Source organism: Ornithorhynchus anatinus, chromosome 9 (assembly GCF_004115215.2).
Source record: "Ornithorhynchus anatinus isolate Pmale09 chromosome 9, mOrnAna1.pri.v4, whole genome shotgun sequence".
In the NCBI taxonomy this organism is placed as follows: Eukaryota; Metazoa; Chordata; class Mammalia; order Monotremata; family Ornithorhynchidae; genus Ornithorhynchus; species Ornithorhynchus anatinus.
Genome location: NC_041736.1, coordinates 24,010,209 through 24,036,496, shown reverse-complemented (window position 1 = coordinate 24,036,496; position 26,288 = coordinate 24,010,209). Strand labels below are relative to the sequence as shown.

Below are 26,288 nucleotides of genomic sequence, written 5' to 3'. Positions count from 1 at the left end.
TTCACCCACGCATGTACAGACAGATAAACTCAAAAACACCCAACCACATATCTACCCACACAGGACCACCAGCTGGGAATTATTGCAGGCAGGGAATGTGTGTGTCTATTATTATATTGTACTCTCCCAAGCGTTTGTCATAATGTTTTGCACAAAGAAGCGCTCAATAAATGTGATTGAATGAATGAATGACGTGTGTCCAACTCTCCGGTCCCCCTGTCAATCACATAGATGCAGCCTTGCCTGGGTGAGGAGTAACCAAGGGTCCCACAGTAGAATGGCACCTTTTGGACTACGACAGATTAACCACGTTAAGGTAGAGAAGCAGTGAAGCCTAGTAAATAGAGCACGGCCCTGGGAGTCAGGAGGACATGGGTTCTAGTCCCGGCTCTGCCACTCTTCTTCCGTGTGATCTTGGGCAATTAGCTTGATTTCTCTGTGCCTCGCTTCCCTCATCTGTAAAATGGAGATTAAGACTGTGAGCCCCACGTGGGACATGGGACTGTGTCCAACTCAATTTGCTTGTATCCACCCCAGGCTTAGTATAGTGCCTGGCACATAGCATGCGCTTAACACAATACCATAAAAAACAAAAACAGGTAAAATCATTCAATATTGGATAATCTAGTGATTTATATAGGCTCCTGGTCGAAAACTATTGTCTTTATAATTTAAATTGCAAAGTCACCTGTGCTTGTGACCAGGAGGCTCTGCTGTGGCAGAGCATGGGGATGCTCTCTGTTTGGGCATGGTATAGCAACTAGAATCGGGGCCTGGGAGTCAGAGGTCATGGATTCTAATCCCAGCCCTACCGCTTGACTGCTGTGTGACTTTGGGCAAATCACTTCACGTCTCTGTGCTTCAGTTGCCTCATCTGTAAAATGAGGATTAAGACTGTGTCCAACCTGATTAGCATATAACTACCCCTACACTGAGCTCACTGCCTGGCGTATAGTAAACACTTAATGAATTCTATTTAAAAAAAAACCAGTTGAGGCTCAGGGGCACAGGAAACAGCATGAGAAGTCATATCCTCTGATACCAACCTTCTCACTGCCCCTCGATCTCATCCATCTAGCTGCCAACAATCTCGCAGTGCCCTGCCTCTGGCCTGGAAGACAGTTACTCTCCCCACCTTTAAAGCCTTATTGAAAGCACTTCTCCTCCAAGAGGCCTTCCCCTCCTTTCCTCTTCTCCCTCTCCTTTCTACATCACCTTGACTTGCTCCCTCTATTCATCTCCCCCCTCCCCCCAACCACCCAGTCCTACAGCACTTATGTCCATATCTGTAGTTTATGTTAATGTGTGTGTCCCCTCCAGATTGTAAGCTCATTGCGGGCAGGGAATGTGCCTGCTTATTGCTACGTTGTTCTCTCCCAAGTGTTTAGTACAGTGCTCTGCATACAATAAATGTCCAATAAATTCAATTGACTGACCAACTGACTTTGCCTGAAAGTAAAACTGCCACATTGTCATGGGTCCCACCAGACCTTGCAGGGGTTTGCAATTTATCTTCCTCTCACATCCTCCTTCTCAGAATCCCATTTCGTTCCCAAGCTGTTTATGATTTTCTTTTTCTGTCCTGAATGCGGCATCCAATGTCCTCGGTTGATTAACACCGGGCTGTCAGAGCCAGCTGACTTACCAGCCAGCCGAAATCTCGATGAATCTTTGGTCTGACTCCAAGAATTTCCTCTAGGATGAGGGCTCCATAGCCCCGGGGTATTGCAGGTTAGGGAATACAGAAAAAGTAATTTTTTTCCAAAGATTAAAAGTAGAAAACAAATAAATCTTAGATACCAATTTCAGAGGGCTCTATATGATCTTGCACCTAAGTTTTTTTTCCCCTCTGTAGCTTTTTTTTCCTTATATCTACTTTATATCTCTTGTGCCTTTTTCATCTTTTTTATCAGCATCTTTTTCTTCAGAGAAATATCTTGGAAATTACTGAGGGATGAGAGGTGTAAAGATTCACAAAGTACACTTTGTAATTTCCACGCAACTTTCTTCTGTGACATACCCACCTAGTCATCCGTGGCTGAATCTTGGGGGTAGAGCCTCAGGAAAGAAAACAAAATATCAAGTACTTCTGATTTTCAAAGCCCCAGGTCCTGTGTGGGCTTGAAGGTGCCATTTCGATTTCCACTTTGGAGCAACTGAGAGGAAAGGGGACAGGAGAAAAAGAGGAAAGAAAGAGAACAGTAACTCCCTCTCAGGAGCTCAAGGGTTGAAACTGACCACTTGGGAGAACTTGGTGGGCTTATTTCCTCCGACTGAGTCTGGTAATCAGAATTCAGCAGCAGACCGTAACCTCGTCCTCTAGACCGAAAGCTCACTGTGGGGCAGAGAATGTGTCTGTTATATTGCTATATTGTACTCTCCCAAGTGCTTACTTAATACAGAGCTCTGCACACAGTAACCACTCAATAAATACGATGGATTGATTGATTGATAAAATAGATGCTGAAAACTTAATAATGATTGGGGTAGTGTTAGTATGGATAGAGCAAGGGCCTGGTGTGATCAGAAGGTCATGAGTTCTAATCCCAACTCCGCCACTTGTGTACTGTGTGTCCTTGGGGAAGTCACTTCACTTCTCCGTATGTCAGTTCCTTCGTCTGTAAAATGGGGATTCATTCATTCAATCGTATTTATTAAGAACCTACTGTGTGCAGAGCACTGTACTAAACTCTTGGGAAACTACAATACAGCAATAAAGAATGACAAACCCTGCCTACAACGAACTCACAATCTAGAGGCGGAGAGACAGACATCAGTATGACTATAAGTCCCACGTGAGATGGGGAATGTGTCCAACCTAATTTGCTTGTATTCACCCCATTGTTTAGTACAGTGCCTGGCACACAGTAAGCACTTAACAAATACCACGATTATTACTAACCCACGCTGCTTAGTTACTCTTTCCCCCTGAAACTACCTGGCCTGTCCATGAGACCACCTCCCCTGCTGCCGACCTTTCTCCCTCCAGAAAGAGAAGCAATGTGGTCTAGTGGAATGAGCCCAGGGCAGAGAGTCAGAAGGACCTAGGTTCTAGGTTCTATGAGAAGCAGCGTGGCTCAGTGGAAAGAGCACGGGCTTTGGAGTCAGAGTTCATGGGTTCGAATCCCGGCTCGGCCACTTGTCAGCTGTGTGACTTTGGGTGAGTCACTTAACTTCTCGGTGCCTCAGTCACCTCATCTGTAAAATGGGGATTAAGACTGTGAGCCCCACGTGGGACAACCTGATTCCCCTGTGTCTACCCCAGCGCTTAGAACAGTGCTCGGCACATAGTAAGCGCTTAACAAATACCAACATTATTAGTTCTGGCTCTCCCACTTTCTGCTGTGTGAACTTGGGCGAATCACTTAACTTCTCTATGCTTCTGTTTCCTCCTCTGTAAAATTCATTCATTTAATTCATTCATTCAATCGCATTTATTGAGCGCTTACTATGTGCAGAGCATTGTACTAGCACTTGGGAGAGGACAATATGACAATGAACAGATTCCCTGCCCACAATAACTTTATCATCTAAAGGGGGGGAGACAGACGTCAATACAGATAAATCCATTACACACATGGACTTTAGTGAGGAAGAACAAAGTGTTGTGGATCGCCTCAAGATGGCGATGGGGAGGCCAGCCTCAACCCCAAGTTAGGGGACCTGTGCCATGTGACCTGTAAAATGGCCACGCCACGTGAAACTCCTCCACCATGTGCCACTTCAAACTTCGTGTGCCACTAGAGAAGCAGCGTGGCTCAGTGGAACGAGCACGGGCTTTGGAGTCAGAGTTCATGGGTTCGAATCCCGGCTCGGCCACTTGTCAGCTGTGTGACTTTGGGCAAGTCACTTAACTTCTCTGTGCCTCAGTCACCTCATCTGTAAAATGGGGATTAAGACTGTGAGCCCCACGTGGGACAACCTGATTCCCCTGTGTCTACCCCAGCGCTTAGAACAGTGCTCGGCACATAGTAAGCGCTAAACAAATACCAACATTATTATTATTATTACTCTCGCGCGGACCGGTCGGGTGTCACGGGATCATGAAAGTGCTTACTGATTGGTTACTGTTACTATGTGTGCCTAGCCCCGATTGGGTGCCCTGTGCCAGCGGGAGTTTCCGCCGTACCAATAAAGCTGGCAGGGCGGCCCGGGATGGGGGCGCTGCGTTCACTCGTACCCCACTGGGGTGAACGGGCCGCTCGCCACTTTCCTACTGTCCTGTTCTTTGACCCGTTCTCTCGGAGTCTTTCGTCTCTTCATCGACTAAACGAACCCTTTCTAATTTGTCTAATTTTTGTCGATAACAAAAGGGAGCAAGTCAGGGCGATGCAGAAGGGAGTAGGAGAAGAGGAAAGAGGAAGTCTGGGAAGGCCTCTTGGAGGAGATGTGCCTTCGAGAAGGCTTTGAAGTGGGGAAGAGTAATTGTTGGATGTGAGGAGGGAGGGTATTTCAAACATGTCTGTATGCTTTTGATGCCTGTCCACTAGTTTTGTTTTGTTGTCTATCTTCCCCCTTCTAGACTGTGAGCCCAAACTCCAGTGGTTGCCTATCAACCTCCGCTCCAAACAAAAACTCCTCACTAGGCTTCAAGGCTCTTCATCACCTTGCCCCTTCCTACCTCTCCTCCCTTCTCTCTTTCTACCGCCCACCCGGCACGCTCCGCTCCCCTGCTGCCCACCTCCTCACCGTCCCTCGGTCTCGCCTATCCCGCCGTCGACCCCCGGGCCACGTCCTCCCGCGGTCCCGGAACGCCCTCCCTCCTCACCTCCGCCAAACTGATTCTCTTCCCCTCTTCAAAACCCTACTTAAAACTCACCTCCTCCAAGAGGCCTTCCCAGACTGAGCTCCTCTTTTCCCTCTACTCCCTCTACCACCCCCCCATCACCTCTCTGCAGCTAAACCTTCTTTTCCCCCTTTCCCTCTGCTCCTCCCCCTCTCCCTTCCCATCCCCTCAGCACTGTACTCATCCGCTCAACTGTATATATTTCCATTACCCTATTTATTTTGTTAATGAAATGTACATCGCCTTGATTCTATTTAGTTGCCATTGTTTTTACGAGATGTTCTTCCCCTTGACTCTATTTATTGCCATTGTTCTCGTCTGTCTGGCTCCCCCGATTAGAATGTAAGCCCGTCAAACGGCAGGGACCGTCTCTATCTGTTGCCGACTTGTTCATTCCAAGCACTTAGTACAGTGCTCTGCACATAGTAAGCGCTCAATAAATACTATTGAATGAATGAATGAATGTTGGGTAGGGATTGCCTCTTTTTGTTGTGAACTGTACTTTCCAAGCGCTTAATGCAGCTCTCTGCGCACAGTAAGTGCTCAGTAAATATGATTGAATGAATAAATGGATGAAACGTTTTTGTAGAAAAATGATCCAGGAAGCACAGTGAAGTATGGATTGGAGTGAGGAGAGACAGGCGGCTGGGAGGTCAGCAAGGAGGCTGATGCGGTAATCCAGCCGGGATAGGATAAGTGCTTGCATTAAAGTGGTAGTTTGGATGGAGAGAAAGGGTGGATTTTAGCGATGTTGTGAAGGTGGGACCGACAGATTTTAGTGATGGATTGAATATGTGCGTTGAATGAGAGGAGTCAAGGATGACGGCCAGGTTACAGGTTTGTGAGACAGGTAGGATGGTGATGCGATGGTGATGCCATACACAGTGATGGGAAAATCAGGGGGAGGACAGGGTTTGGGTGGGAAGTTCTCTTTTGGACATGTCAAACTTGAGGTGACGGGAGATTGTTGACGGGAGTCCAGCTTGTTAGTAGAGATTTCTTGAGGGCAAGAGGAAATGCGAGGGGATTAAGACTGTGAGCCCCTGTGGGACATGAACTGTGTCCACCGTGATTGGCTTATATCCACCTCAGCACTTAGTACAGTGCCTGGGACATAGTAAGTGCTTCACAAATACCATTTAAAAAAAAAAATTGGCCCATCCTTAGGACCAGGTCCCTTTCGCAAGGAGTAATCCTCCCCCTTTGAAATTGCTGCTCCCCCTTCTTCTGAGTTCTCTCCTCTTCCCCCTCCACCCTCCTATTCCAAACCTTCCCTCCCCCACCCCCCGACTCCAGGACCCCCCCAGCCCCGTGAACCCCTCCCTCTATGACTCAGTCATCTTTGTGACCCGACTCTCTGGGGGCTCGGTCCCCGGCTCGGTGATGCGGATGGTTCCTCCCAGGCCCAGACCCGGGGTCGGGCAGGGCAAGGAAAGTCAGCCCAGGCCTGGAAGATGTGGGACTTCCTGGAAGCCCTCCTGTTCCCGATCCTTGCCATCTTGTGGGTCAATAAATGGCCTCTCTCCGACGGGGGGTTCGCCCTTCTCTTCCTGGCGCTGCTGCTCTGGCAGGCCCGGAGGGGCCACATTGGGCTGAAGAAGAACCAAGAAAAGACCCACAACATGGTAGGGACCCTGACGTGACCCACCCCGCCCCCGGGGCCAAAGGGCCTCAGAGAACTGTGAGGTCCTCAGCCGGTTTGCTCAGGCTATTCCTTCTCTCCTCACCATGCCATCCTCAGGCTGCCATGCGGCAGATGAGCAGAACCCCAAGCGGGGATCATCACCCCGCCATCTGCAATGAGCCCTACCCAGGGAAACAACCTCCACAGCACAGGGGGTGGGTGTGGGGATAGGATGGTCTCTGACTGGGCCTCTGAGGCCTCAGGAAACCTGGTATCTTGCGAGTTGCCTATGCTGGAGATAGACTCTCTGGGTGTAGAGAAGCATCCTGGCCTAGAGGATCGAGCACGGGCCTGGGAGTCAGAAAGACCTGGGCTCTAATCCTGGCTCTGCCACTTGTCTGCTTTGGGACCTGGGGCAAGTCACTAAACTTCTCTGTGCCTTAGTTACCTCATCTGTAAAATGAAGATGAAGACTTTGAACCCCAGGAGGGCCATGGACTGTGTCCCACCTGATTTGCTGGTATCCACCCCAGCGCTTAGAACAGTGGCTGGCATTTAGTAAGTGCTTTAAAAATGCTACTGCTGTTATTGTGATTATGTCTGCTCTCACGCTCAGTCTCCCCCCTGGCTGGCCCCAAAATCTCCTGAGCCGGAAGTCAAGATCCCCTTCTAGTGGAAAGAAGATCTCCTTCTAGGGGAAAGAATTCATCTACAGTGATGGTCAGAGTTGGGAGAGAAGAGAATAAAGAATAAAGGAGGGAAAGAGAGACCCCAGGCTGCCTAGGGAAGCAGTGTGGCAGAGTGGAAGAGCACGGGCTTGGGAGTCAGAGGACCTGGGTTCTAATCCCGGCTCTGCCTCACGCCTGCTGTAATACCTTGGGCAAGTCACTTTACTTCTCTGTGCCTCAGTTCCTTCATCTGCAAAATGGGAACTCAATACCTGTTCTCCCTCCTACTTAGACTGTGAGCCCCGTGTGGGATCTGTTTGTATTGTGCCTGCCCCAGCACTTTAGTGCAGTGCTTGACGCAGAATAAGCGCTTACAGATATCACAACGACAATTAAAGGCTCGGCCTTCTGCCTTAACAGAGACACCAGAGCCCAGCCCAAACCCCTGCTAACCACGTTGTTTCCTTCCTGTCACAGCATCGTCCCAAGAACCGGCTGGAGGGTGCATCAGCTAAAGGTACCATCCATCCCTCTTGCTAGGCCAGGATTTTGTGTGCCCCCACCTCTAGCACCCTGGGGTTTTCCACTTGTCTGCTGTGTGACCTTGGGCAAGTCAGTTCACTTCTCTGGGCCTCAGTTACTTCATCTGTAAAATGGCGATTGCGACTGTGAGTCCCACAAGGAGAGGAACTGGGTTCAACCCGATTTATTTGAATCCATCCCAACGCTTAGTACAGTACCTGGCACATAATAAGCACTTAACGAATACCACGATTATTATTAGGATCAGGGCTTGAAACAGCCAGCTTGGGTTGAAGGCTCCAGCCCAAGTCCTAGAGTCCGAGAACAGAGCCCAGCTGTAGTGAAGATGCTAATGATCTGTGGAAGGAGGAGGAGAGGGGAGGCAGATGGCAATTGCTCTCAGCGGGCTATTTTCCCTTCTCTGTGGGGTACAGTCCCGCTCCAAAGAGCAGGAAGGGGCAGAACCCACCCCTCCCCAGGAACCTATTACCCTATTTATTCATTACCCTAATTATTTTGTTAATGAATTGTACATCGCCTTGATTCTATTTATTTGCTATTGTTTTAATGAGATGTTCATCCCCTTGATTCCATTTATTGCTATTGTTCTTGTCTGTCCATCTGTCCGTCTGCCCCGATTAGACTGTAAGCCTGTCAAAGGGCAGGGACTGTCTCTATCTGTTACCGATTTGTACATTCCAAGCGCTTAGTACAGTGCTCTGCACATAGTAAGCGCTCAATAAATACTATTGAATGAACCCCAAATAACTCATTCTCTCGGCTTCTAGTTCGGAGCTTGGGCCAAGAACACCCCAAGGATCGAGCGGAAGTCCTGCATATCCTGAAAAGGTGATCGATCCTTTCTCTTTTCATCCCTCACCCCAAGCTCCTGCTTAGACTCTGAAATTCCAGAGGAGGAAAGAGAGGGACGCAGGGAAGAGGGGTCCAATGTGGGGGTAAGGGAGGGGGACATTGACACAGGGGAATGATATGATTATGTCGGGGATGACTGACTAGATATGCTGTGGTGGGGTCAGACCCTGTGGGGACAGGTGGTGTGATTGAACAGAAGCCCAGGGGTCAGGACTCCTTCACTGGTGGATGTTTGTTCCCCGGTTTTGCAGGGGTCAGGATTGGTGTCCCTTCTCATTACGAGTCTGAGGGTCCCTCAGTTCCTTGAGACTGTGACTGTGGATTGACTGTAGAGTGGTTGGAAGAAGAGAGGCTTCATGGGATTGAACGTGGACCCTGTGTTAAGAAACGAAGCAATTTATGGACTCAGAAGGTCATTGTGGGCAGGGAATGTGTCGGTTAATCGATTATATTGTTGTATTGTACTCCAAGCGCTTAGTACGGTGCGGACGGACAATATAAATGAGAACCAGACCAATAGTGTTGATAGGCCAGAGTGACCCAGCTGCTGAGAAGTCTTGGTGATTTGACTGGAATAATAATAACAATTATAACAATAACAGTTCAGTGCCTACTCTGGGACAAGCATTGTGCTAAGTGCTGGGTTGGATATAAGTCCCATGTCCCACATAGTTTCCCAGTCTAATGAAAAGGGAAAACAGTATTTAATCCCCATTTCAGAGGGCGCAGAGAGATTAAGTGGCTTCCCTGGGGTCACAGAGCAGGCAAACAGTGGCACTGGGATTAGAACCCCGGGCTCCTGACTCCCAGGATCATGCTGTTGTTTTTTAGTGGCATCTTTTAAGCTCTGACTATATGCCAAAAACTGTACTAAGCACTAGAGTAGATACAAGGAGGGACATGGTCCATGTCCCACATGGGGCTCAGAGTCTCAATCCCCGTTTTACAGATGAGTTAAGACCCAGAGAAATAAAGTGACTTCACCAAGGTCATAAAGCAGATAAGTGGCAGAGCCGGAATTAAAACCCAGATGGTCTGACTTTCAGGCCTGTGCTCTTTCCACTAAGTCATGCTGCTTCTCAGTTGTCATCTTGTTGTTTCCACAGAGCAGACTGTGTCCTGCTCAGACTGATGGGTCTGGCTTGTCCTAAAAGGTGTCTGAGGAGGGGGATCCTGTATGTAGTCCTAATCCTGGTCTTGCCACATTCTCTCCTCCCCCCATTCTCCGTCGGACAATCACCTTCTTTTTGCCTCTCGGCTGCAAATAGTTCCTAATGCCTCTGTGCCCATTCAAATCCTAGTCCCTGTCCCATCAGCTGTGGCCCCTGGCTCAGCCTGGTGATGGAAGGGTGGGGATCTTTCAACAAAAGAGAAGCTTAAGAGCCAGTTGCTGAAGACCCAGAGCCAGAGTACTGGGTCTGTCGGAGACTGGAAGTCTGTTTTCCCTCAGCTGGAAAGGGTGATCGTTCTTTTACAGGCATGACATGGGCATGTTCTGTGGAAAATCTGGCCGTGCCGTCTGCCAGCGTCTCAGAGAAGAAGCCTATGGAGTGTTCTCAAAGGACAGCACCCTCTACCGCGTGCTCCCACCACCCCCGGCCGGTAGGGAGAAGGTGACTCGGCCCGGGTCATCTTTCCACCGTTCCAGAGAGACCGCCTCCCGACCTCACAGCTCCAAATCGGGTGAATGTTGCTGTAGTTCAAAGGTCATGATCCTCCCTGCAGACGTAGGGCCTCAAACTCCTCAAATGGAGAAGCGACAAGAGCCCCAGCAGCTGGGTTTCCCACCTTCTGGCCACAGCACATCAGTGGTCCCTGAAGAGAAAGCCCACAGAGACGCAGAACAAACATCTGCTAAGCAGCAGCGAGAGGCCAAGGCCTTGACCCTGGAAATCGAGCCCCCCTCCCGGCCCTCTTTCCTCGCCCCCAAGACCCGCAGCTTCCTGGAGCAACACTTGAAGTCCATGCTCCATTTCCAGCAATGCAGGCTGCCCAGTTGGGTCCTGGAGGCCCAGAGTCTGTTACCACCTCAGGCGGGAGAGCAAGACATCCAGCCTGGCTCTCCCTGGAGAAAAGATTTGGTCGTGCCTGAAGATTCCCACAGGATGAAGATGATGAAGAGCAAGGAGGCCCTGGAAGAGCACATGGCCCAAAAATGTCATCAGCTGAGACATGGGGACATCCCCCCCGTAGTACACAATGGTCAAGGCGACACCAGCCCCTCACCGCCGGTGGCCCTCCCCACATCGCCGAGCCCTCTGGCTCTCTTCGGCCCCAGAAGTCCAGCCCCCACCATAGAAGACTCCCCGCCTCCGGACCTTCTAGAGACCAGACCTCAGTCGCCAGCCCAGAGGATCGCTTCTCCGATGCCGAGCTCGAGCCCCAGGCTGCGGGAGGACCAACCACTCCCGGTGGAACCCTCAGACCTGCCCGAGGCTTCGCTGAAGAAGAGCCTGGAATCGGTCACGCAGCAGAAACACGTGGACGTCATCTCTGGGTGTGACACGCGTGACATGCACTACGATCCAGCTGCCGACAGGGTCGTCTCTCCATCGGGACCTGTCCAGACGGGACTGAGCCCAGAGGACGAGCCGGGCCTGCAAGCAGACCGTTCAGAATGCAGCACGGTAGATCGGGAGAAGGGGGGGACATCTGAAGAACCAAAACTCTCCCCCGTCACCCAACGCCAGGTGTTTTCAATGGACAGCAGGGCAGGTGACCATTCTCACAGAGTCGGAGACCGTGACGGGCCTCAGAATCCTACTGCCCAAGTCCCAGGGCAGGAGAGAGAGGGGCCCGGTCTCCTGGGCTCCTGCCACTCAAAGCCTTCAATCTACCCTCCCAAGACTGCATTTAGCTTGAGGGTCCCTGTGAACATCCAGAGAGGGGAGAGAGGCATCCAGAGACGGGAGAGGGACCCCAGCCAAAGGGACAGCAGGTCCTCTGTCTCTGCCTTGGCAGAAAGGGGACCAGCTCCCACCATGGCTCACGGCCCTGGAGTTTCCACCTCAGGGCCAGTAAGCACCAGAAGGGGCCAAAAGCCGCCACCCAGAGTCACGTTTTCTGAACAGGTGAAGACGTGGTTTGGCTCCAAAGGCCAGCAGGCGGGCATCAGCCCCAGGGCGCGGACGACAGCCGCCGTAGCAGAGCCAGGCAAGCCGAGCTCAACGTCACCGGGGAATACTAAACCATCCTCCCCGACCCGCCAACCCGTGAGCCGCCGCCCTCGGAAAGGATTCCCGGGTCACAGTCCACATGGGCCCGGGGCCCCATAAACCCGCACGAAGATCAAGATTCAAGGGAGGCTTTCTGGCGCATGGGCTAATCAGCCCGGTCTCCCAACAGCACGGTTTCTAATTTCGTTCGCTGTCCTGATCTCTGTTGAAATAGACTCATCTTCCTGTGGGAGAGCCGTGTGTTCTGTCTGTGCTCGCCTTACCTGGGATTGGGTCCTGAGGTGCTCTGGAACTCAGTCCCCAGACGTAGCCAAGTCTGGGTGCTCCCGGGGAGGTCGCGATGGCGTTCGTCTCCCCCCGTGTAGGGGAGGGGAACCAGGATGGGGAGCGCGGGGTCGTGGAAGTCAGGCTTGGGTCGCGAGGGGACGGTCGGGCCCTACCCGGCTCCCATTCCCCTTTCCCAGTCTCTTCGACCGCGGCCCTGGCACTGACCCTCAGAAAGGGCGGTCTGGGCTGAAGTACTTCAGAGTTGGGGTGGGGAGGGTTGGATGGGATCGGCGTTGGAATCGTGGCCTGGGCCAACGAGACGAGATGAAGGACAGAATCCGGCCCAGGGTTTTACCCAGCTTTCACTCGACTCTCTGACTCTTCCCTTTCATCCAACCCACGTATTCGACCATCGCTAAATCCTGTCGGTTCCACCTTCACGATATCTCTAAAATCCACCCCTTCCTCTCCATCCAAACTGCTACTACGTTAATCCAAGCACTTATCCTATCCCGCCTCATCTCTTTGTTGAGCTTCCCACCCCCCGTCTCACCGCACTCCAGTTCATACTTCACTCTGCTGCCCGGATCATTTTCCCACAGATAGGTTCAGACCACGTTTCCCCACTCCTCAAGTGACTCCGGTGGTTGTTCATCCATCTCCACATCGAACAAAAACTCCTCCCTATTGGCTTGAAAGCACTCAATCACCTCGCCCCCTCCTACTGCACCTCACCACTCTCCTACGACGACCCAGCCCTCACACTTTGCTCCTCTGATGCAGATCTTCTCACTGTACCTCCATCTCTTCTATCTCGCCACCAACCTCTCACCCACCCTTATCTCCGGCCTGGAACACCCTCCCTCCCTCCTCGTATCTGACCTATGATCTGTTTTTCCTCTCTCAGATTGTGAGCTCCATGTGGGACGGTGACTGTGTCTGAACTGATTGCTTGTCCTCTAGGCTGTAAGGGCATGGTGGGCAAGGAACGTCTATTGCCATTTTCTACTCTCCCAACATTTACTGAGCTCCTCATATTCCCTCCCAAACCTGGTCCTCTCCCAGACTTCTCTATCACCGTGGACGGTACGACCATCCTTCCCGTCTCTCGGGCCCGCGACCTCGGTGTCATCTTTGACTCGTCTCTTTCGTTCACCCCACACACCAGATCCGTTACTGTGACCTGCCGGTCTCACCTTTACAATATCGCCAAGATCCGCCCTTTCCTCTCCACCCAAACGGCTACCTTACTGCTACAGGCTCTCGTTATATCCCGGCTAGACTACTGTGTCAGCCTTCTGTCTGACCTCCCTTCCTCCTCTCTCGCCCCGCTCCAGTCTATTCTTCACTCCGTTGCCCGGCTCATCTTCTTGCAGAAACGATCCGGGCATGTCACTCCCCTTCTTAAACAACTCCAGTGGTTGCCACCCTGCACGCTCCGCTCCCCTGCCTCCCACCTCCTCACCGTCCCTCGGTCTCGCATATCCCGCCGTCGACCCCTGGGCCACGTCCTCCCGCAGTCCCGGAACGCCCTCCCTCCTCACCTCCGCCAAACTGATTCTCTTCCCCTCTTCAAAACCCTACTTAAAACTCACCTCTACCAAGAGGCCTTCCCAGACTGAGTTCCTCTTCTCCCTCTTATCCCTCTACCACCCCCCCTTCACCTCTCCGCAGCTAAACCCTCTTTTCCCCCCTTTCCCTCTGCTCCTCCCCTTCTCCCTTCCCATCCCCTCAGCACTGTACTCGTCCACTCAACTGTATATATTTTCACTACCCTATTTATTTTGTTAATGAAATGTACATCGCCTCGATTCTATTTAGTTGCCATTGTTTTTACGAGATATTCTTCCCCTCGACTCTATTTATCGCCATTGTTCTCGTCTGTCCGTCTCCCCCAATTAGACCGTAAGCCCGTCAAACGGCAGGGATTGTCTCTATCTGTTGCCGACTTGTTCATTCCAAGCGCTTAGTACAGTGCTCTGCACATAGTAAGCGCTCAATAAATACTATTGAATGAATGAATGAGTAGTAAAGGGCTCTGCACACAGTAGGTGCTCAGTAAATACGGTTGAATGAATGATCTCGTATCATTGAGAAGCAGTGTGGCTCAGTGGAAAGAGCATGGGCTTAGGAGTCAGAGAGCATGGGTTCAAATCCTCGCTCCGCACCTGTCGGCTGTGTGACTTTGGGCAAGTCACTTAACTTCTCTGTGCGTCAGTCACCTCATCTGTAAAATGGGGATTAAGACTGTGAGCCTCACGTGCAATAACCCGATTATCCTGCATCTACCCCAGTGCTTAGAACAGTGCTCGGCACATAGTGGGCGCTTAACAAATGCTAACGATTATTATTATGAACTCCAGTACAACACATGGCATGCTGTGTGGGTTTAACCCTTATCGTTAGTGTTATTATTATGATCAGTATTATTATTCCTATCAGATCGGTGTGAACCGTGAAGCCCCTCTTCACTGGGTCAAATGGAAGTCAGCTCACAGTCCCAGTCGTCCATTCCATAGTATTTATTGAGCGTTTTCTATGTGCGGAGAAGTGTCCTACGTGCTTCGGAGAGTACACTACAGAAGTAATAATGTTGGTATTTGTTAAGTGGTTACTATGTGCAGAGCACCGTTCTAAGCGCTGGGGTAGACACAGGGTAATCAGGTTGTCCCACGTGAGGCTCACAGTCTTCATCCCCATTTTACAGATGAGGTAACTGAGGCACAGAGAAATTAAGTGACTTGCCCACAGTCACACAGCTGACAAGTGGCGGAACCGGGTTTCGAACCCATGATCTCTGACTCCCAAGCCCGTGCTCTTTCCACTCAGCCACGCTGCTTCTCAACAATGAACAGACACACTCCCTGCCCACGTTGAGCTTGCCTTCTCAAGGAACTGAGGGATTCCCCCAGATGATTAACAATAAACGAGCCTGATCCCGACCTCTGCAGAGCTGAGGGACAAATTCCCCGCTCTGAGGGAGTCCAGAGCCCTGGGCATCGGCTGGCTCGCCCATCGTGCCGTCTGACACGGCAAGTATGCCCACCTCCGATGGCTGCCCCACATCCAGTCAGCGCCCCCGCAGTGCCACTGAGCGAAGTGGCGTGGCCCGGTGGATTAAAGAGCGCAGGCCCGGTAGTCCGAAGGACCCGGGTCCTAAACCCCGCTCCGCCACTTTTCCGCCGTGTGACCTCGGACAAGTCACTGAACTGGTCTAGGCCTCAGTTACCTCATCTCTGACATGGAAATTAAGACTGCGAGCCCCATGCGGGACATGGACTGTGTCCAATCTGATTACTTTGCAGCTAACCCAGGATTTAGTACAGTGCCTGGCACATAATAAGCCCTTAACGAAGGCCATAAAAAAATGATGCCTCAAGCCATGGACCCTTCTGTGAAATATTTTCTTAATAATGATAATAATTGTTATGATATTTGTTAGGCACTTACGATGTGCCAGGCATTCTAAACGCTGGGGTAGATACAAGGTCAGCAGGCTGTCCCATGTGGGCTATTTTACCGATGAGGGAACTGAGGCACAGAGAAGTTAAGTGGCTTGCCCAAGGTCACACAGCATACAAGTAGCGGAGCTGGAATTAGAACCCATGTCCTCTGACTCCCAAGCCCGTGCTCTTTCCACTACTCAGAGTCTGGGGGGACCCAGGGAGGGAGAAAGGAGAAAGGCCCGATCACCTTTTCAAGAGACCCAGAATTTTCTCGAGATTCTTTATTTTGTATTTTATTTACTCTGTATTTTTGGAACAGCCTCCAAACTAGTAAACCAAGAAAATGGGTTGCTTGTGGTTCCTGGGAAGAAGCAGGTCCCGCCCTTTCCTGCTGTGCCCAAGAACTCTACTTCTCCAGCCTACGAGCCCTGCCAGGCCAGTCAGACCCTCAGTCAACTGTATTTGTTGAGCGCTTACTGGGTGCCGAGCGCTGTATTAAGCACCTGGGAGAGCACAGTGTACCCGGAGGAAGGAAGGAATAAAAGGTCCTGAGCCACCTCCTACCCCCTTCCTCCCTGGCCTATTAGAGAAGCGGCGTCGCTCAGTGGAAAGAGCACGGGCTTGGAAGTCAGAGGTCATGGGTTCAAATCCCGAATCGGCCACTAGTCAGCTGTTTGACTTTGGGCAAGTCACTTAACTTCTCTGTTTCTCAATTACCCCGTCTGTAAAATGGGGATTAAGACTGTGAGCCCCACATGGGACAACCTGATCACGTTGCATCTTCCCCAATGCTTAGAACAGTGCTTTGCACATAGTAAGCGCTTAACAAATGCTATCATTATTATTATTATTGTTATTTCTCCTAGACCAGAAGAGTCCAAAACCGGTGAATGGGCAACCATAAAGAGTCTTCCCCCAGCCCCGATTCTGCCCTCTAGCTATGGTGTCATGGTATAGTGGTAGAGCACAGGCCTGGGAGTCAGAAGGTTATTGGTCTTGATCCTGCTTCTGTCACATGTCTTTTGTGTGACCTTGGGCAAGTCACTTCACTTCTCTGTGTCTCAGTGACCTCATCTGTGAAATGGGGATTTGAAACCGTGAGCCCCATGTGGGACAGGAGACTGTGTCCAACCGGATTTGCTTGTATCCTCCCCAGCACTCAGTACAGTGCCTGGCACTTAGTAAGCGCTTAACAGATGCCATTATCATTATTTTTATTGGATCTCATCAGACCAGCAGGGGCCTCTGGGGCTATCTGTTATTTCCCTTCCGGATTCCCCTTTCTTCTCCCACTTGCAGTCACGAGACTCATGTAACGTGGGAAGAATGGAGTTTTGGGGGGTGGTCCTGGGCACCACCAGAAGAAGCAGTGTGGTTTAGTGGACGGAGCATGGGACTGGGCCTGCTGAGTTACCACGGGCAAGTCACTTTATTTCTCTGTGCCTCACTTCCCTCATCTATAAAACTGACCTTAAACACGTGTTTCCTGACACCCTTAGTCTCTGAGCGCCAATGTGGATGGTTCTGTATCCAATATAATAATAATGATTATTATAATTAACAATCATATTTGTTAAGCGCTTATGAGATGTCAAGCATTGTTCCAAGCACCGACGCAGCCACAAGTTAATCGGGTTGGACACTGTCCCTATTTTACCTAGGGCTCACCTTTTAAATAGGAGAGGGAGAAGGTATTCGATCCCCACTTTACAGTCGAGGAAACTGAGGCACAGAAAAGTGAAGCGACTTGCCCAAGGTCACGCAGCAGACAAGTGGTGGAGCTGGGATTAGAAGGCAGGTCCTTCTGACTCCCAGGACTGTGCTCTAGATAATGCTCCTTGTCTGCCCCTGTCCCCCATGGGATTCACCGCCTATGCGCTAATAGTAAACCCTGGAGTAGAAATAAGATTTGCAGGTCATTCACTTATTCATTTGATTGTATTCATGGAGCACTTGGGTGCAAACCTCGGTATTAAGCGCTTGGGAGAGTGCAGTATAAAGAGGGTACACTTTCCCTGACCAAAGCAACCTTACAGTCTAAAGGGGGAGACTGATATTCATATGAATAAATGACATATATAGAAATAATTTCTTAGGCGCTGGGGCCCAGGGAGGTGTAGGGTGATGAATAAAAGGAGCAAGTCAAGGCAATGCAGAAGGGAGTGGAAGGAAAGTAAAAGAGGGGCAAGGTAGGCCTTTTGGAGGAGATGCGCCTTCAATAAGGTTTTGAAAGTGTGGAGAGTAATCATAATCGCCTGTCAAATTTGAGGAGGGAGGGCGTTCCAGACCAGAGGGAGGACACGGGCGAGGGGTCGGCAGCGAGATAGACGAGATAGAGTTAGAGTGAGAGGGTAGGGATTAGAGGAGTAAAGTGTGCAGGCTGGGTTGGAGTAGGAGAGTAAAGAGGGGAGGTAGGAGAGGGGAAGGTGAATGAGTCAGACACAGACACATGGAGTCAATTCATTCATTGAGTTGTATTTATTGAGCGCTTACTGTGTGCAAGGCACGTACTAAGTGCTTGGGAGAACACAATACAATGACAGACAGACACATTCCCTGGTCACGACGACCAATGGGGATGGAGAACAAATATTCAAATTCCTTTTTACGGAGTAGAAAAATGAGGCACGGAAAAGTCAAGTGAACTGCCCAAAATCACAGAGCAGGCAAGAGGTAGAGCTGGAATCGTTATTATCATTATCACATAGGTTAACTGGCATCTGGGCCCACTGCTCGTTCCAAATGGCCCCATTTTCCCTCTTCATCCCACTCTTCAAGGATGACACTCATCCTCAGTAAGAACTGGTATCACTGGAATCAGGCCCCAGCTCCTCGTCCCAACCGACCGAGGAATCTCCCTCCCGGACGGGAACTCTCCGACCTGCCATCCATCTGTCGATCTCCCCTGAGAGTCAGACCCGGCCTCCCGCTTCAGGGCTCACTGTCCCGCACTGGAACCACCCGCCCTGACCAAAGGAGTCACCTTCCCCACCCCCTGCCGCCGCTTCCTCCCTCCAGAACCGGCCCCTCCCTGGAACCAGGCCCTCCGCCACAAGGGTCGCCTTCCCCCACTGAAACCTCCCCTTCTCTCTCCCCTGCTAAGCTCTGCCCGCTCCCCGTCCCCTTAACCCCATCTCCCACCCTCCTTCCCCCTCACCCCCAAGGGCCAGGTCGGGCCCTCCCTCTATGTCACAACTGTCTCTGTGACCCGGCTCTGGGGGCTTGGTCTCCGGTTCCATAAGTAGCGAGGCCCCGCCAGGATCCGGACACGGGGACGGCGGGTCCAGGAAAGGACGCCCACGTCCGCACGATGTGGGACATCCTGGAAGCCCTCCTCTTCCCAGTCCTCGCCACTCTGTGGGGCCTTCAGTGGCCTCTCCCAGACGAGGTATTCGCCATCATCTTCCTCGTGTTGCTGCTCTGGGAGATCCACTGGGGCCACCTGAAATGGTTGACAAAGGAAGAAACAAGAGATAATGTGGTAAGGACCCCGATGTGACAACCACCCCCCCGCCTCCAAACACCCAGGGCTCGTAGGGCCTTGGCGAAGTGCAAGCTTCCCAGTCTGCTTGCTTCCTATCCCCCGTCTCTCCTCCTCGCCTGCCCACCCTCAATCTACCGTGTGGCGGGCGTCCAGAGCCCCAAGTGAGGACCGCGGTCCCGTCCTCCGCTGCGATCCCTCTAAACCGGAAGCTGGTCATGGGCGGGGCCCGTGCCCGCTCATCCGGTTGTATTGTACCCGGCCGAGCGCTAAGTACGGCGCTCTGAAAACGGCAAGCGCTCAATAAGTACCGTGGATTGATTGATTGCCCGGGGCCACTGCAGCTCACAGGGGTCTTTGGGCCGGGCCTTGGGAGTCGCCTGTGCCGGAGACAGGCTCATCCTCCTCCGCTCCAAGTCCGCTCCCACTCTCAGCCTCCTCGCTGACCCACCTCAAACCTCATGGAACGGAGTCAAGGGCCAAGACCCCCCTTCTCGTGAAGGGAAGATGTTGGTCTTTGTTAAGCGCTTACTATGTGCAGAGCACTGTTCTAAGCACTGGGGTAGACACAGGGGAATCGGGTTGTCCCACCTGGGGCTCACAGTCTTCATCCTCATTTTACAGATGAGGTAACTGAGGTCCAGAGAAGTGAAGTGACTTGCCCACAGTCACACAGCTGACAAGTGGCAGAGGCAGAATTCGAACCCATGACCTCTGACTCCAAAGCCCGTGCCCTTTCCACTGAGCCACGCTGCTTCTCCTTCGAGGGCAAAGAAGGCAGACAGCCAGGGTTGGGTGCGGGGAGAAGGGAACGGGAGCCAGTCCAGGTCTTCGGCCTTCGGGCCTAGCGGAGCCGCGGGAGCCCGGCCCGAACCCCTGCTAATCATGTCGCCCCTTTCCTTTGTCAGCGTCGTCCCGATCCGCAGCCGGAGGAGGCGCCGGAAAAAGGTACCGTCCCGGCCTTCCCTCTTCCGTTGTCCGTGCCGCCGTCCCCACCTCTGAAGGCCGGAGTTCCAGGGCCTCCTCTCCTCGTCCTTTTTCTAAGGGCGTCTCTTACACGCTACCCGCCGGATCCTAGTCTAAGCACCGGAGTAGACACGAGCTAAGCGACTGGGACACGATCCGTGTCTTAGCCCCTCACGGTCTCGGTCCCCATTTTATAGATGAGGTACCTCGAGGCACAGAAAAATGAAGACAAGAAAGGCAGATGGGAAGCAATATCGCCTAACGGACAGAGCGAGGGCCTCGGAGTCGGCGGGACCTGGGTTCTCATTCCCGCTCTGCCGCTTGTCCGTTGTGTGATCCGGGGCAAGCCGCTTCCCTTCTCTGTGCTTGCTTCCTCAATTGTAAAATGCGGATACTTGTTCTTCCTCCTACTTAGACTGACCGTGAGTCCCATGCAGGACGCGGACTGTGTCTAAACTAATTAACTTGTACCTAACGCAATGCTTAGAACAGTGTTTGACCCGTAATAAGTGCTTACGAAATAATGAAAAAAAAGTGGCAGAGTCAGGATTAGATTCTTCTGACTCCCAGACCCACGCTCTATCCACTAAGCCAAGGCGCTTCCCTGTTTCCTCTGAAGCGTATGACACCAGACCTGATAGAGCAGCCTGGTTTAAAAGGCTCCGGGCCCTTTCAGTCCCAGAGCCCAAAAACAGAGCCCGGCTTTAGTGGGGCCTTGATGATCTCAGGACATCGGTAGGAGGGAGGATGCAGGAGGCATCTATTCTCGGGGGGCCGTCGTTCCATCTTCCCTCGGGGTTGGCCTGGCGGGACCCGGAGGGTGGAGAGCCAGAGCCCCTGTGCAAATCCCGGCTCCCAGTGGAGGGAAGGGGCGGAACCCACCCCTTTCCAGGAACCCCAAATAACTCGTTCTCTTGGTTTCTAGTTCTGAGGATGTTGGAGATGTGTGACCAAAATCTCAAGGAAATTCTGCATCTCCTGAGAAGATGACCCACTGATTCTTTATCGTTCCCTGGGCCCTCGCCCAGGCTCTGAAAATACCCAGGGTGGAAGACAGGGAGCCGGAGGAGAGGGGGACTGTGGCGGGGCAGAGTGAGGTGGGAAGAATGCAAGCGATAACATAATGGTTGCTAAGGGGCTGTTGGGGGATGATCGGATGGGATGCGGAGGCAGAGCGTGGTTGGGTGGGCACAGGCTTTGTGACAACTGGGCCCGCTTGTGAAGCAACAGAAGCCCAGGCCTCGGGACTCCCTCTGAGGGAGAGGTCTGTCCCCAGATCAGAATACGTCACATCTGGGCCTCCCTCCTCATTCCCGATATGGGGGATCCTGTTGTTCCTTGTCCCTGGGACTGTGGAGGGACTGCGGATAGACCTGACGGAGGGAGGCTGCACGGGGGTGGAACGGGGACCCCATTTTAGGTGAAACCATTCGTACCATCTGAAGGGGAAGAAATATAAACAGTAACGGGACTGAGAGGGCCAACGGACCCGAGGGATCAGCCGGTGGAATGGCCTGATGCCCATTTGACAGGGATGATCATCATCATCCTAAGGATGACAGTTACTGTTAACCCCACACAGCGTGCCAAGCATCGTGCTGGAGTAGATACAGATGAATCAGATGGGACAGGGTCACGTTCCACGCGGTGCTAACGGTCTAAGGGAAGGGGAGATGAGGTCCTCGATCCCCCTTTTAGGGATGAGCAACCTGAGGCCCAGAGAAGATAAGTGACTTGCCTGAGGTCACGCAGAAAGCAGTCTTCCGAGGAGGGTTTAGAATTCAGGTCTCCCGATTCCCAGGTCCGGACTCTTTCTCCCGGAGCTCCCGTCCTCTGCTCAAACCAAGACGGGTCGGTCTTATCGCGAAAGGTGTCTGGGGAAGGGCCTTTCCACCACTGACGGTCCGATGCCCGGCTCTGCCCCATTCTCCTGCCGTTCTCCATCTGACAATCGCCTCCACCCTTCCGCTGCTCAGATCCACATGAGAGTTCCTAGCGCCCGTGGCTCCGGCCACGGAGACGTCGTTCGAGTCCCGGTCCCCGTCCCGTCGGCCGTGGCCCCCGGCTCGGCCTACCGGTCGAGGGGGTGGGGATCGTGGGTGGGGATCCCTCGAGAGTAGAGAATGAGGCCTCGAGCCAGTTACTGAGTCCCCGGGGCCCGAAAGCCCTCAGTGACAGGACTCTGTTTCCTTCGGTTGTAACGAGTGGCCGTTTTTTCACAGGCACGACCCGGACACGGCGTCCGAGGAATCGGACTGCACCATCTGCCGGCGCCGTAGTGAAAGAGCCCGGGGCCGGTCAGCGGAGGACGGCACTTCCCGCTCCATGGACTCACCGCCCCTCGCCGGCAAGGAGACGGCGACTCGACCCCAAACGTCCGTTGGTGGATGCAGGGGCTCAGAAAGTCACCCTCCCCGGGCGAGCATTCCGGAGTCTAAAACTCACCCTCCCTGGGCGAGCGATGAGGGGTCAAGAAGTCACCCTCCCCGGACGAGCGGTCTGGAGCCAGGAAGTCACCCTCCCCAGGAGACCGGTCCGGAGTCAGGACCTGACCTTCTCAAAGGGGGTCAACTGGCTCAGCTGAAGAAGGTTCAGCAGCTGCAAGAGCCAGTCTGCCTGCTCTCTGGCCAGAGGAGCTCAGAGGACTCACCTGAGAGAGTACTCAGGGTTGTGTACCCGGAACCGGAGGAGTCGTGGATCGAGCCCCAGACCTCACCCCAGATCCCTCACCCCCGCCGGACCTCATTCCTCTTCCCCAGCGGACACGGCGCCCCGGGGCCTCTCGGCTCGGCGGAGCGCTCGGGGCAGACTACCACCACCCGCCCAGATTGCCAGCAGAGAGGGGGCAAGGTGGACCCGGCGCCATCTTCCCGGAGGGGAATCACTCCGAAGGCCGCAACCCGGACACCCGCAAGAGCTCTGGGCCCAAGAGGGGAGAGCGGGTGGGCCCCTCGCCTGATGCAGGGGCCGGTTCTCCCGGTCAAGAGAGCTCCGGCCTTTCCGCGGGGCCCCCGCCCGCCAGAGTATCGGGCCACGGGGTGTGGGGCATCACCGGCGGACCCCACAAAGGCCGCGCCCTGAGCCTCCCCGATGGGAGAGAGACCGCGGAGGAACGTATGGCCCCGTGGCACCCGCCGCACGGGAACGGGGTCGTCCCGTCCCTGGTGAACGGCGGGAGAGACGCCGGCGACACGCGCCCACTGGCCCCACCTCCCTCACCGGACCCCCCAGCTCTCTCCGGCCCCGGACATCCGGTCCCCGCCGCGCCAACCTCCTCGCCTCCTCGTGCCTCACCACCGAATCCCTGTAGCCCTGGAGGACTGTACAGGAGCGTGACCCGAGGACGCAGTCCATCCCTGGAGGCGAGCCAGAGCACCGGAACACGGGAGACCCGAGGAAAACCCGCTAGGCCAGGCGGCCTGTCGGAGGAATCCCCGGAGGCCCTGGGATCGGCCTCGTGGCCGAGGCACGCCGCTTTCCACTCCGGTCTACTGGGCCGGCATCCCCAGCGCCACCCATGCAGCGGGCCGTGTGAGCAGAGGGCCGGCCCGCCCCGATCGATGCCTCCGATGGGGCTCGGGGGAAGACGCCCTTCGAGCCCATCCCAACCGCCAACCCTCCGGCGAAATCCATGGCGGGGCAACATTCCCAGGAATCCTCGGACAGGGAAGGACCCGGCAGAAATGACGCGGGGGCCCCGGGCCCGAAGAGAGAGGGGCCGGGTCATCCGAACTCCCGCCCCGCCAACTCATCCCTCCCCCTGCCCGGGGCTGCAGGCGTCGCCGGGACCCCAGCCGCACCCCAGAGAGGGGAGAAGCACGCCAGCCAACACCACAGCGGACCCCTCGTGCCTGCACTGCCGTCCAAGGCCCGACCCCCTGCTCAGTCCGATGGCCTTAGAGCTTAGAACCCGGGCCAGGTGTGGACCAGCAGGACACATGTATGACACCGGGGGAAGTTCCCGGGTGGGTACAGGCGTAGATCGGCTCAATCTCCAAGCATCAGACCACGGAACCGGGTCCCACGGATCTGCCGCGAGACGTCTCGGGGGAAGGGACGAAGCCGAGCTCCTCCTCGTCTCCGGCGAACACCGGGCCGTTCTCCCCCGAGGGTCTCTCGCCCCTGCGGGTGGGGTTCTCCAGTCTGCTGAGTCACGGGTCTCAACCCTCTCGAGCTCCGAATCCCCCGAAGGACATCTTCCCGGGACCTGGGCCGAATCGGGCCGAGGACCCCTAATCTGCAGGACGCTGAACTGTGAATGGACCAGAACGCGGCTCGGGCTCAGGGGAATGTGGCCTTCCCATCCGAAAGACAGAGTCTGGAAGTGTTCAACGTCACTGTCTATTAAAGGCAGTCATCTCTCTGGGACAGGGCCGTGTCTTCCATGTCCCCGGTCTGGGTCGCGGGGAAGCGCCGGAACTCGGGACCCACGGGCAGCCGGGTCCGAGAGCTTCTGCCCACTGCGGGGAGTGGGGTCCATCTGTCACCCTCCTCGTGTGAGCGGGAGTGTGAGGCTGTGGAAATCAGGCGTGGACAGTTGTGGGGACGGTCAGGGGTGACCCAGACCGATCCCCGGGGCCTCAGCTGGAGTCGAGAAGCCGCACGGCCCAGTGGACAGGACGCGGGTTCTAATCCCGGCTCCTCCGCTCATCGCGGGGTGACTCTGGGCGGGTCGCTTCACTCCTCTGGGCCTCCATTCCCTCCTCTGTCAAATGGGGACTGAGAATGGGAGTCTCCCGTAGGACGGGGACTGGGCCCGACCTGATTACTCCCCACCTACCCCGGCACCTAAAACAGTGCCTGGTACTTCCTTCTCAGAGCCGGTCGGTTCCCGGCTGCGGCCTCGTAGCCAAGGAAACCGGGCCCAAGATTCTTCCCAGGGTGCACTGCTGCCATGGAACCCGTAACTCCCATCGCCTCATTCCAAGCCAGTGCGGGGTCTGTCAACTGTCCACTGTGCTCTCGCTAGTGTTTGGTACAGTGCTCGGCACGCAGCAAGCCCTCAATAAAGAGCGTCGACCACCACTGAATAAAAAAACATCTTTTTAATCAGTGATCCGGGGGACCGGAGATAGACTTCCCAAGAGCCCCAGAGTCAAGACGAAGCACTTGAAAGAGTGGGAAGGGCCCGTCGGGCCTCTGCCAACTTGGCCCTATTTTGCACCGAGGTGGACCGGCTATTCCTTTGGAAACCTCACGGGCGTGTTTTTGTATTTCCTTGCAACGACGCTGAGTACATGTTTGTTCACTCTCCTAGAGAGCCGCTCGCTCCCCGCCCCACGGGACCTAAGTAAATATCCTTATACTCTACTATTTCTCTCCCATCTGTCATTCAGTTGTCCGTCTGCCTCCCCGGCAGACAGATGTCAACTGTCTGTCTGCCTCCCCGGCTAGCCTGTAAGGTTTTTGTGGGTTTTTGGGTGGTACGCTCCCAAATGTTGAGCACGGGGCCCTGGACACACGGTGAGTGCTCGGCAAATACTACTGATTGATTAAACCATTGATTCGAGTTGGTAGATGTGAATCCCGACCCCAAGAAACTCACAGACGAAAAGTGGAAATTGCTGGCGACTCCTTAGTGCGGCCCACTCGGGAGAGCACAGACCTGGTTTCTAATCCTGGCTTCCCCACTTGTCTTCTGGATGACCTTGGGCAAGTCACTGCACTTTGCCTGGGCCTCAATTTCCTCATCTGTAAAATGGGACTACGATCCACTTCCTCCTATCTAGACTCTGAGCCCCTTGTGGGACGGGGACTGCGTCCAATCTGGTTATCTCCTACCTAGCCCAGTGCTTAAATTCAGGGCTTGGCACACTGCCAGCACTTAGCGAGTATTATCATTATTATTACTATCACTGAATGCTTCCCGGTAGCAGAGCAGGATACTAAACATTTGGGAGAGTACAATCCCAAAGAGTTGACTGACACGATTCCTTAACCGCAAAGAATCTATAGTCTAGAATTGATGTTGACTTCCATTCTGGCCCACACACTTCTCTCCAATAATGCTGATTGGGATATATGGTGAAGACCCCTCATCGTAACTTCAATGTAGGGTATAGCAACACCTGGTCCTGACTTGGCTGTGAAACAAACGGGTCCCAGGATGTTCCAAGAGGGAGGATAGGATATGGCCCCATCTGCGTAGTCTAAAGATGACATATATGGCTGAGCTTATGGTCCCGCTAAGATAACCCCAATGACCCCCCTATATCCTGTATCCTTTCACTGTCACTGGGTAGAATTTTCGCGTCTAGATTGTACCCTGAAGGATCAGCCAATGATCTGGAAGGAGTGGGTTAGGGGGCGCCGGGGTTGGGGGGGGGGGGGTGCGATTAGGGCCTATAAAAGAATCTGTATCTTCCCTCCACGGCGCGCTCCCCCTGACACTGAGAAATCCCGCAGTGCGTGTGTGAGTCGCCCTTTCTCGCGAGATCGTAATAAACTCCTTTTCTATTTCCTACCTAGAGAAGCCTCTG

General features: G+C 53.6%; 2 protein-coding genes across 8 annotated transcripts; both read left to right on the top strand.

Moving 5' to 3' along the window:
• The first annotated feature begins 6,164 nt into the window (after positions 1-6,164).
• Positions 6,165-11,883, top strand: LOC103171037 (translation initiation factor IF-2-like). 2 transcript variants are annotated; one of them, XM_007671301.4, is made up of 4 exons: positions 6,165-6,411; positions 7,556-7,595; positions 8,389-8,449; positions 9,951-11,883. In XM_007671301.4, exons 1-4 carry the CDS (start codon positions 6,241-6,243, stop codon positions 11,746-11,748), a joined length of 2,070 nt encoding a protein of 689 aa, XP_007669491.1. In that variant the 5' UTR covers positions 6,165-6,240; the 3' UTR covers positions 11,749-11,883. The 2 variants fall into 2 exon arrangements, with proteins under 2 accessions (XP_007669491.1, XP_039769113.1); XM_039913179.1 differs by lacking the exons at positions 7,556-7,595; positions 8,389-8,449 and having other exon boundaries at positions 6,323-6,411.
• A 6,638-nt stretch (positions 11,884-18,521) lies between these two features.
• On the top strand, positions 18,522-24,474 carry LOC114814167 (vegetative cell wall protein gp1-like). Of its 6 annotated transcripts, XM_029071588.1 has the most exons (4): positions 18,522-18,843; positions 19,752-19,791; positions 20,735-20,906; positions 22,032-24,474. In XM_029071588.1, exon 4 carries the CDS (start codon positions 22,926-22,928, stop codon positions 24,366-24,368), a length of 1,443 nt encoding a protein of 480 aa, XP_028927421.1. In that variant the 5' UTR covers positions 18,522-18,843; positions 19,752-19,791; positions 20,735-20,906; positions 22,032-22,925; the 3' UTR covers positions 24,369-24,474. The 6 variants fall into 6 exon arrangements, with proteins under 6 accessions (XP_028927421.1, XP_028927422.1, XP_028927426.1 ...); XM_029071589.1 differs by lacking the exon at positions 20,735-20,906; XM_029071593.1 differs by lacking the exon at positions 20,735-20,906 and having other exon boundaries at positions 22,032-24,177.
• Positions 24,475-26,288: the final 1,814 nt, after the last annotated feature.